At 43.1% G+C, this 12443-nt stretch overlaps 1 protein-coding gene across 1 annotated transcript in view; it reads right to left on the bottom strand.

The window, feature by feature from the left end:
- Nucleotides 1-12443, bottom strand: part of rnf220a (ring finger protein 220a) — a 159826-nt gene that overhangs the window by 31997 nt on the left and 115386 nt on the right. The window contains exon 3 of the mRNA XM_079348860.1: nt 5580-5709. Coding sequence (XP_079204986.1) covers nt 5580-5709 — 130 coding nt within the window. The remainder of the gene's footprint in view (nt 1-5579; nt 5710-12443) is intronic.

Genomic DNA, 12443 nt, shown 5'->3' with positions numbered 1-12443 from the left:
TTTCAGAAACACAAAGTGCAAAGTGGCTCACAGTCAGATGAAGGGACATCTGACAGATGGAGACAATGTCTTTTTTTTCATATTCTGAGAAGTGGAGTGTTATCCAGATCTTTTTCACATCCCTGATAACCAATAGGTTAGATCAGAACCATAGAGGAGGAGTCCATGTATTTAAAGTGATGCTGTATTATACATACGACTTCCCTATTTCAAGTTCCATTGGCATATGCTTTAGGATTTCTCATCGATTATAGTTTGGGCTTTTGCCTTTATTTGATATAAGACTGATAAAATGAGCTGAGGAGATGGAGCAGGGATGACAGACACCAAATTGCATCAGGATCAGGACTCGAACCTGCAACCACAGGGACTGTAGTCTCTGTATGTGGACGCCTAATTCTTTACAAATTCAATGTAAAATCCTGAGGCGCAGGACCAGATCTTCATATTGGAACCTGTCCCTTATTTAGTCATGTTGGACATACAGAGAGAGGACACATTAACTTGTTTAAAAGATAAGTGGACCACAAACTGCTGCCTGGAGGTGGAGGACTGCCTACAGAAACCTGTGCTGTGGGTACGTGTACCTGTAGCTGTTTGCATCGTCTGACTGTGTATGTGCATGTGTGCATGTCGTGTGTGGAAGTGCGAGCTGAAGAGTGGGCCTCACCCCCCCGCCAACAAAGAGAATAAACATGGGTGACACAGTCAAGCTGCTGTGTAATGCAGGGAAATCAGCCGCAGCCACCTCTTTCCCCCTCTTTTTCTATCTCTGTCTCTGTCATCGCTCTCTCTTTTATTCATTACCTGGAACCTCTGCAGAGGCATCAACAATAACAGCCACCTCCACCTGCTCGTGTCAAACAGCGACAAGAGATGGGGGAAGAGGGGCAGACAGGAAGGGGGAGAGAGAGAGCGAGCGAGGACAGCAGCTGCATGCCTGCCACTGTGGGAGAAAATTGCCACAGTGACAGAGAGAGGGCTGATAGAGAGATGAAAGGGAGCAAAAATAAGAAAAGAGGCAGAAGGAGATGAAATCCGAGGTGCGAGAGAGAAGGTTTGGGAAATGTAAAGCGAGAGATCGAGCGAGGGAGAGATGAAAGGAGACAGAAAACAAGAGAAAGAAAGAGAGGGAGTGATGGGAGAGTTGGTGTGCTGGCGCCTGTGTTCGGCTGGTTCTATGAATTTTTGATGGCGAGGGTTATAGGTTTGGCAATTCCTGCTGCCTGCCGCGTCAAAGCAAGGAGGCGAGGGTGGAAATGAGCAGCACAGCAAAGTGAAAGAAACACAAAGGGGGGGGTGACGAAGGAAGGGAGGAACATAAGAGGGAAGACAAAGCAATTTTAAAAAGTGTTGTGGTGATGACGCCACGCTAAAAAACACATCATCCCACTACTCTTTACATTACCCTCTGTGACAGGAGCTACACGGAGAGTTTAGATTTACAAGATCACTCGATGGGTCCTAAAATATCTCAACACTCGGCTCCATTCCTGACAGGGGCCATTTTGGAGTCTGCTGGGAACCAAGGTTAAAAATTCACATGGGGTCCCTCCAAACAGCGTTCGTCCTCATTATGACACGAAAACACTTTCAGCAGAAGTCGTGTTATCAAAGTGTCTCTCGTTCATCAGTCACGTGCTATAATAAGAGTGAACGCTGTAAAATGGGGCCACTTTAGGGAGGCACTGCAAACGTTGCACATGTTGAGCCACTCTTGTGGTTTTATGTCCATCAGGAGTTTCCAGCCTGGCCCGCCGTCGAGCTTATTTGAGAAGCTCGACCCCTTTGGACGGTAGATCTGTGGAGCTCCAGGCAGTGACTGTTCAATGTCTGATGTGTGGTTTGTATCTGCTGCTGTTAAGCTTCCTCACATTAAAGTTTTTTTTTTTTTGGAATTGATAAATGAGGCATCGTGCCAGAAACACTGTGAATAAATAAAAAGAAATCCAAACGCACACTGTACAAATAATCAAGGCACAACACCCTGAAAGAAGCTGTGAAACATCAAGATGAGCTGACTCTGGACCGGCCTCTTCTGTTGGCAGCACCAGTTGTGAATTGAACTTGTTTGTAATTTAGAGTCTCGCCATTCAGTAGAACCCCCCCCCCCCAAAACCTGATTAAATCTGCATCAATCCGGCACAAGTCGAGACAGCTTGAGTTTGAGTGGCAGCTCGCTGAGCTCTGTCCCTCCCACATCCACCTCTTCCAAATGAGGAGAGAGAAAGTGAAAGGAAGAAAGAGGAACACGGAGGAATAGAGGGATAGTGCTAACCCCAAGATGCTGATTGCTTTTTGCCCTTTTTTTTGTGTCCTTAGCCGGAGATGTGGAGGCAAATTGATTATGGAGGAAGAGGAAGAAAAGGAGTCTGGGTAAAGAGAAGAGGGGGTGATGGGGTATGCAGATGACTTTGCCCCACGAGCCACCTGACATGTACAGGGCATGATAGATTTCCGTTTACTCAACAGTAAGTGTGTGTGTGTGTGTTTGATTTCCATGTCTATGCAAATAAACTCAGAGTCCCAAAAAGAGGACAGGTTGGTATATGTACAACGTGCACATGTGTGGTAAAAAAGGAATAGACAAATGAGAAATAAATAGAAAAGGAACAACAGCAGAGAATAGGGCAGATGGACACATTTCTCCATCCAACATATTTCAACCTGCACACCTTCGTTTCCATACTCACAGCTCTTTCTTTCAGCCGCGCTGGTCGTCATTAAAGGCAGATTTACTACAAATTGGACCAAATTCCCACTGTCACTTTCAATGATGGCTGCTACCATGCAGAGAGGCGAGCGAGGGAGAGACAGCATGCACTATATCTGTGTGTGTGTGTATGTGTGATATAGAAGTGGGTTATGGGATGCAGACACTCTTTTAACTGGAAATGTTACATCGAGACATTATCTGTATCGGCTTGTGTGTTTATTTATTAAAATATGACCCATATCCTTCTTTTCTTTCTCCTGTCTTTTCTTTTCTTGTGTGTGTGTGTGTGTGTGTGTGTGTGTGTGTGTGTGTGTGTGTGGAGGTGTAGGAGGGGTTAATGGCGAATGACTAAATCAGCCAGCCGTGACGTTAGCCACCATCTCATCTCACCCGGGATGACGCTATTTCCTTAAATAACCGGCCGTGTGTGTGTGTAGGTGTGTGTGTGTGTGTGTGTGTGTGTGTGCATTTGAAGCTTACACCGTGTTTCAAAGCCTCACAGGGGAGGGCAGATGACTAACCTTTATTAATTATTGAAACACACACACACACACACACTCAACCTCACCACATCAGACAGTGATGGATGGATGACCCTCACTCCGCCCCGTCACCCTGTGTGTGTGTGTGTGTGTGTGTGTGTGTGTGTGTGTGTGTGTGTGTGTGTGTGTGTGTGTGCATGTGTTCTCTGTCCACTGTGTAAAGACAGATATATATAAGTGTGCGTAAGTTTTATCACTGTAAAGTTATTTTGTAAGGTCTTGTTTCTATTATTTGATCCCTCCAGCCGTTCCTTCCTATGGCAGTCAATACATTCAACAACTCGCTACACTAATCGTTGTCTCAAATGTTCTTTTAATCCATGTCGCCTCTGATTTTTACAATTGGTGTCAAAACCGGCTCGATGCTTCCAGTGGTTTAGTTATTTTCAAACTCTGGTCTCAGGAGTGAAGTACAGTAAGGATTTCAAGAACAAATCCATCGCTCCTGAATCTGTCCTATAACTTTGATGCATTCTATAGACCTGATTTTTATAACCTGATTTCCTAACCTGACCTTTGCTTTTTCTCACAAATGTGGTCACTAGAGTTTATGTTGACACATTTAACACATCAATACGCTAAGCTGCTTTCTCTGCGTACATCCTTCCCTGTTCACAATGAAACTCTAGAAAGACATGCACATGTCGACCCCTTTAAACAGAGAATGATACGTTTATCTCTAAACACTGCTTTGGTCTGACTGTTAGCTTTCAGTGTCAAAATGTGAGCTGTGTTAAGGACAAGCAGCAAGACAGGAATGGAGGAGATGTGAGAAAGGGCAGTTAAAGATGAGAAGATAAAAGATAACAGACATTTAGAAGAAAAACTAATATTTTTGCTGAGAGGAGAACAGTAAATTTTGCAGACATGGACAGATAGGAGGAGGGGTACAGGAGGTGTAAACGGGGGTAAATGAAGTGTGATTTCCGGGTGAGGTGACGCTATCTGTTGCCCCGCTCCCCCAGGTTAATGGGGACTACCATAAAGCCGGGCCGCTAAGGTGGACACCGGGTCATACACAAACACAGGCCACACACACGTATGTACACAAACACACACATACGCACACCGCCAGACGTGTGGTCAAGGTGAAATATGGATCCTAATGGTTGTGTCCCATCGTTAAAAGGGCTTGGAGTTGATTTATCCACCGTAAAACAGCTCGTGCAACTGCCAGGAGGGGAAGAAGAGGGCGGCAGTGAACCTGAGGTCACAGGTTTGAATCCTAATCCCCGCAGGAAACACTTAGCCTTACGTCGACGGCATGCCTCTGCCTTTTATGCAGATTTATGGCACCCAAATCTCCGTAGAGAAAGAATAGCAGTCAGCGAGCGCGACATAAAAGCTGAGTTAAAGCTTTGCCTTAACCCCGTGCTTTAAAAAATGATAATCTTTACGAGCAATAAAATATTTGTCTTAAAAAAATCTTTTTTATTACCTGAATCTCTACTATCAATATAATCTCCCCCGACTCAATGGAAGTAATGAAGATGTATGTTTAATTAATTTGTCAGACTTCAGCCTTGAGGTTTGATTAAAAAAAAATCACAATGTTTTCTTTGCATTGTTTCATCTGGGGTGGATTGATATCAGTTTATTTGCATTCACAACACAAATTTGTTGTATCCTGTTGATCTTGGCAATTTAGCTTGGAGGGAAAGAAGAGAAATAAGAGCCAACAACTAGGCTATGAGAAGTTAAAAGACAAAAATTACTTTATAGATGCTGAACGAGTCCTTTTTAAAACTTTTATTTGGTTAGCTCAATGCTGGTTAAAGAGTGTAGTTTAAGACTGTAGATTTTGTGGTAGATCTCAATGTTTTCTTGTTGGAGTTTAAATAAAACTAAAACATAATGTGCCTAAAGTGTTTAAAGTGATTAATCAAAAACAGTTCACTGTCTCAGTCGATGTTATTCATACAACATCTATTAAGTAGGCTTCAAGTAATACAAAATTAAATGGAGATATTTTTCATATTGTTGGAAGGGAAAAACAGAGCTAAGATAGGCTAAAATGTGGCTGTGCTAACTTTGTATGCTTATTACACAGAGTGACAAGACACATTTTTAAGACCTGAAGATGATAAAATAGAGAAAAAAAGTGTTCTACCTTTTCAGATACATTTCAAAGGCTAGGCTACTTTAGCCTGTGCAACATAGCTATTAGCACCAACTACCATATATATAATCCAACAAATACACTCAACATTTAAAAAAAAAAAAAGTCAGACTTTTACTTATTATTGTTTAATACTGACTGAACCTATAGTAAAGGACTAATCGTGCGTATGAGCATATTAGTGTACAAAACAAACAAATACCTGAGGCATATGCTAGCTAGCCGCTCCATTTCTGTCTCCATGTGTTCCTGAAGCTCTCCGGGCCTGAGCAGCACCTGGCAGATGGGACAAATTGGAGCCTGGCTGTCGTACAGGGACATCTTCTTTTTACCTGGAGAACAGAAAGCAAACAAAGAAGGAATATGTGAGTAATTTGCAAATCAAAACCACGAGCCAAGGATTCAGACAACTCTGGGCAGATATTACCATTCATAATTTCTGATGAATGGCATATTTCCCTTTATTTACAATCACAAATATCATTTCTCAGTGTTTGTTTAGTATCTTTTGCACAGATTTAATATCTGACAATGTTTGTAAGCCTATATTTTGTACCTAATTGATTGGGTTATGGGAACAGTTCTTTAGTTTATCAAGGACATTGAAGGGAAGTCGAGCATTTTGTATTCTTGCTAGCACCACTTTGAATCATGGTTTACCTCTGTAAAATAACATGCATTAAGTGCATGATAATCTGCTTCACGTTCAGACAAAAAGGGGAGTAGAGCACGGTACAGCCTCCACGTGTCCTCTCAGGTCAAAGCAGATTTAAAGAACCGTCGGCTGAGGATGAGATAATGCTGTATAGAGTCTGCCAACACTACCTCACTTCATTGTCCTTGATCAGCAGGGCACAGGGCGGGGCCCACCTGTACGTGTGTGTGTGTGTGTGTGTATATATGTGTGTGTCAGTGCGTGTTTCATTGTGTTACTACCAGTTTGTGTGGCCTGTGTGTGTGCATTCTGAATTCCTCGAAGTACATCCTACTTTTCCAGGTTAACCTTTGAGTCTTTTTGTGTTTGCTAAATATAAAGTCTATTGAAAGTGTCTCAATGCCTCTTGTTGGAGGACACTTCCTGATTTCCTGTATTTAACCAATCAAATGAGCTTTTTATAGTCGTGAAACAATAGGCCCCGCCTCAGCCAGGATATCCCGTTTAGACTGCTTGTCACCGCAGCAACAACAGGACTAGGTGGGGTGGGGTGGGGGGGACTCCCAATCTGTCTTGTCTTTGCATTCTCACTCTCTCTCTTTCTCTCTCTCTCTTGCTCCCTCACACAAACAGAGACATGCACACACACACACACATACATACACATGCACATGCAACCCCCTGGGGACGCGTATTCTTGCTCACATATTGGTCTGTCAGAACAGTTTCCTGATAGAGAACTCATCAAGAGACAACCAGGGTGTAGCACACGTGCCTTCACACACACCCACACACACTGCCTCGCTTTTTCAGAGCGTGTGTGTGCATACTGGGCTCCCATTCTCCTGCACCACTACTTAACAGAGCTGCAGCACTGGACACGTTAAGTGACTTTGAAAAATAGGTAATCGATTACTCTCTGTCTCTTCTCTCTCTCTCTCTCTGCCTCTGCTTCTCTACCTCCTCTTTTTTTTCTCCACACCTTTCCCTCCCTCGCTCTTTCTCCTCCAGACTCATCCATTTGTAATTTTCTTCTCCCCACCATCCATTTATCCGTTTCATTTCTTTCGCCTCCCGTTCCATCTCTCATCTCCTCCTCCTTATTTCATTGTGTTCCTCTTCTTTCAATCTCTTTCTTTCTTTTTTTTTTCTACACCTTAATTTTAATCGTTGATCATCTCCCCTCTCTCTTTCTTGTCTCCTCCACCTTGCTCCCTTCCCTGTATTACTCTCTCTCTCTCTCTCTTTCTCTCTCTCTCCTTGTTTATCCATCTCTCTCTTTCTCTCCCCCTTCCATCTCCCTTTATTGCTTTGACAAGATAATTTGAGTCATGCTGAGGCCGTCACCATCCACCACAGCAAACAAAGAGAGAGATCCAATCCCTGTCTGCAGCTGATGGGGCTCTTTCTATTCCACTGACACACACCTGGATGCACACGCACACAAACATTATGCCTGCCCTTGATTGTTTCGAGGTTTTTTGTTATATCACAAAAGGAAACTTCTGAAAATGTAAATGTTTATTTTGCATGTTGTGAGTTTACTTTTAAGCATTTCCATATGCAATTTCATTTCAATCGTGTTTTTTTGTGAAGGGATAAAAAAAAGGAAATGTTACAGCAATATTTCAACAATCACCAACAGGAAATGCTGGTGATTGTTGGAGGAGTGGAGGAGTTTCAGCTGGTTTAGAATAGGTTGAAAACCAAGCAGCTGACTGCAAACAGGCACATTAAAACATGAGGTGCTATGATATGATGAAACAGCCTGCCTTGACCGAATTACAGAACTCTTGACTTTCCAAAACATCAGCTCATCAAACTACACAAAAACACCCGAACCAAGAAATATAGAAGTGAACACTGTTGCAGTGCAGTTTAAAGGGATACTTCACCCAATTACATGAAGCTGTGTATCTGTTTGGATTCACAACCATTCAACACTACTACCATGTTTCTAATGATACACAGCTTCATGCAAATGGGTGAAGTATCCCTTTAATGGCTCACTTTTTCCACACATCCTCTACAGGCTTTAACTGATGAAAATCAGCTTAACAACAAGTCACATACTCAAATGTTTTTCTAATGTTTTACTGTCGGTCGTCAAAGTTATTAATGTAATGCTTTTTGCAATGTTTTAGAGGCAAATGTGCCAGAAGGTTCTCTTTTTTCTTCCACCTTTTTAGTCAAATAAATTGTACGCTGCCACTTTCTCCGCTTTCTTTTAGTCATTGCACCCCTTATGTTTCTATTTTTCGTCTTCTGTGTCTCGCTGTCTCCCTCTTTCCGTCTCCCTAAGGGAAGTGAGTGATGGCGAGAGGCGAACGGACAGATAAATCCAGGGGAGGACAAGAAGAAGAGGAGGGGAGAAAGGGTGTGTGTGTGTGTGTGGGGGGGGGGGGGGGGTGTTGATGTGATGTGATGTCGCACACCAGGCTTGTCAGCGCCTTAAAGATGATTAATGTTGGGGCAACACACACACACACACACACACACACACACACACACACACACACCCCGACGCGGTTACCACATGTCCTGCTTTGGACCTCACAGCTCAAACACACACACTCCCCCTAAGGCACAACAAGGGTGCGTTTAATCTGGGAGAGCTGAGGGAAGGAAAGAGAGCAGAAGGAGGAGGAGGAGGAGGAGGAGGAGAGGGCCGGACAATAACAAGGAAATAGGCCTGACAGGACTTTTTAGTGGGGAGATTCTTCAGTGAAATGCCGGCTGGCTGGGACGATCGAGTAAGCGATGGATGGATGCATGGACGGAGGAGAGGAGAGAGGAGGTGTGACTCTTTGTGACAGGCGTGATGGAGTGTCGACTTGATCCCCCCCCCCCCTAATGTGCCAAGATGGATCGTCTCATCTCTCTTTCTCTCTGACTTTCTCCTATCTCCCTCTCTCTCGACCCCTCCATCTGTCTTTTTACCCAGCTCGTATCCCTTTGTTTCTTTTTTTTTTTTCCAGATCATATCTGTCTTCCTTTTTTCCTCTCTTCATTCAGCACATCCATCCCTCCCTCCATACTGTATCCCTCTCTCTCTCCTCCTATCTCTGACACTTGATCCACTTAATGGCTCTCACTGGCTTTTGTTCATGTCACAAAACATGTCACCAAACTAAAGGGATATCCACTGACTTTTCTTATCTCCCGTCTGATTTATTTACTGCTATGACATGAACACTTTGTCAGGTCTAACTCAATCTGCAGGGACCCTTATTCATGAGGATACAAGCAACATTTAGCATCAATTGAGCATTAAGACATGCACTGCGCATGTAGTGACCTCACGTGTACCTCAGACTATACTGTATGTGGAGTCAAATCTGTTTTAAATATGAAAAGACTTTGAAAAAGCACAGAGTCAAAGCACTGAACACACGTCACGTTAACCATGAAAACGACCACTTTATTTGTAAGTTATATTTTTTTGGGCCTTTTTGTCTTTATTAGAAAAGACAGCTAAAGAGAGACAAGATTTTTTTGGGAGAAGAGAGCGAGGTATTAAATGCAAAAGCAAACGGCCGAGGTTAGAGTCGAGCCCATGACCACGGCATAGGGAGGCTAAATTCTTAGTACATCGGGTGCTTGACATAATTGCTCAGCAAGGATAACATTTGAATGTGTTCTACAGCCCTAAACGATGACGACATATTCATACATGTTCACGTCATTATTGGAAAAGGTTAAAAAGAAGGAACCTCAGAGGAGCAACACTAAACCTTGAAAGATGCTCTTAACTGGACTTTGATGTCCCTGTATGTTTCGTATAATGAGAGCAGTCACACATACACAGACAACTAGACAGGTAATTAGAGACAGCAGATGGTGAGGCGGGGAGAGCTGCAGAGCTCATATTGAAGAGTGGAGAGCAAAGAGGAGGAATCTTTCTTTTTTTAACATCCCTTCATTTCCCTGCTTTTGTAATGTTTCACTTTTTCTCTCCTGCTTACTTTGTATATTCTTCCATGTCCTGCTTTTCTTTCCTTAGGCTCATTATTTCCTCCATGGTTTTGATCCTTTCTCTCTCCTTTGATCCTTTTCTTACTTTTTAGTTTGATTCCATTTTTTTTTAAATCCTTTTTCTTGTTGCTGCTCTTCCTTGCTTGTTTTACTTCTTTTTTTTTTTCAAAACCAAAAGAGAACATTTTGTAAATGTCTAAGTCCAGGTTTAATGCTTTTCTTTTTGCATTCAGCTGATAAAAGTTGTCAAACATCAGTCATCATGACGAGGGCTAAATCCCTTTTACCACTTGAAGCAGCAACCTTTATCTCCCTTCCTTTACTTTTTCTCCTCCGCTGCACACACACACACACCTTCTCTCTCTCCCTCTCTCCTCCTGTCTCTCACTGTCTCTCTCTCCTCTCCTTCGCTTCTTTGGTCCAGATGAAGTGGGAATCAATAGATGCTAGATAGCGCAGGCTCCCAGTCACAGACTACAATGAGCTGAGGTAAAAGGCCACCTCCAGAGAGGACGGGGATTGTCAGCTCAATACTCGCTCTCAATGGGCCCAGAGATAAAAAACCATTTGGGGTGTCCTCATGGCTCAATGCGCTAAGAGGCAGAGCATGTACTCACAACACTGTGGGTCCAAATCCCATTTAATGACCTGTATTGCGTGTCATCCCTCCGCTTTTATCTCGCACATCATTCCTGGCCCTCAGGAAACATGAGATCGTATATGGGACCATCCCTGAAAGCTCAAACTTCAAAAAGCCTTTCATGTTAGAGAAAAAGCTTATCATATATATATATATATATATATATATATATATATATATATATATATATATATATATATATATATATACTGTATTTATATGGCTACAGAAATCTTCAGTTTGAGAAAAACCTTTCAGTTTTTCGCCACAAGCTTTCAATATGGATTAAAATGTCTAAACATAAACTTTCTTTTAGGGGCTTCAAGGTCTGAAGACGAACACCGGAAGTAAAACTTCAGCACTGTGCTTCATTATACAGACACGCAGAACTATAATAAGTCCTTAAAATAGACATAGACACAAAAGAGGCACCTACTTTTGTCAATGCTAAAAGTGAAAGTGCTAACATTAATCATTCTTATTGTATTTGAACAATAGCTGTTGTGCTATTGTTGTACTATAGCTAATAATGAGGAAACAATAATCAGTAACTCTCTCGAGAAAACAAAGATGGATGGATTTGTTTCTTTCCTTTTTATGTCAACTTCCCGAGCATTGGGAACGTTGGACTAACAGAAGGGCAGCTCAACTTTTCCCTCCAAATGTGTCCTCCTTTTAAAAGAGCAGTTGGATTAAACATTTATAAAGACGGCACAAAACTGTTTGACTCGCCCCGAACTTGACCATTTTCATCTTTTATTTCTTTTGCAGGGAGATTGAATTCACTTGTAAATTATACGCACAATCAGCTAATGAGTGCTGAGCATGTAAACTGGATTTAAACACGACTGTAAGAGTCAGAAAAGAGGCCAGCTGGATTTATGAGTTGGCACAAAAACAGCATGTTGATGCACACGCTGCGACGTGCACACTCGCAGAAACACACAGGCACATTTCCCAAATGGAATTACAAAGTGTCTACATGTAGAGGCTGTTTTTCTGTCCTTGAACAACTGTCTTCTCCTTGTGTGTATGCACACACACACACACACACACACACACACACACACTTCCATTCCCCTCCTTGTTGTTCTCCTAAATGAGTTTTCTGACATGCATCAAGTGTTTATGCCCGCTACCCCTCTTTCCTCGTCTTCTCCTCCTCCTCTTCCCCCCCCCCCCTCCCTCCTCCTTGCCGCTCGCCCACCCGGTTAGCTGTAACACCCGCCAACATCGGTAAACAAGGAAATCTCTCAGCCACGGCCCGGCGTGTAACCGCATTACCGCGCCCGATAACCTCTTCAAATAATGTGCGATAAGGGGAATTTGATTTGATTCACGGAAAAGGGAAAGAGGGCCACTTCTGCTCCCCCTCAATCTCTTCCTTCTCCTTCTCCCTTATTTCTCTTTCTTTGCCTTCCCTCGCTCCCTGCACCCTACCTTCCCTCCTCTTCTCCTTCTCACTTAGCCTGAGGGTCCTGGTCCCCCCCCCCCCTCGTCTCATCTCCCCTTCTCTCCAGGATGACACTGCCTCGCATCCACAATCAAATAAATCCCACTGAGGTGTCAGGCTTCATTTCGACTCTCCCGAACCAAAGCAAGGTGAGGTGAGAGGCGCCCCCCGGTAAAGCCATCATCTCCATAATGACAAATATGAGCCTTAAAGCCCAAAAGCAGGGCTCATATTAACACAAAAGGCAGCAGCAAAGTGTGTTTGCTAGCAGTGAGGTGGTAGGGATTTTTTTTCTGCTTAAGTGAGCTGTGATTTAAACAGGCAAGACACAAGGCTGATCACC

The sequence above is a fragment of the Symphodus melops genome (assembly GCF_947650265.1).
Source record: "Symphodus melops genome assembly, chromosome: 7".
NCBI lineage: Eukaryota > Metazoa > Chordata > Actinopteri > Labriformes > Labridae > Symphodus > Symphodus melops.
This window is presented reverse-complemented; position numbering and strand designations above follow the sequence as displayed.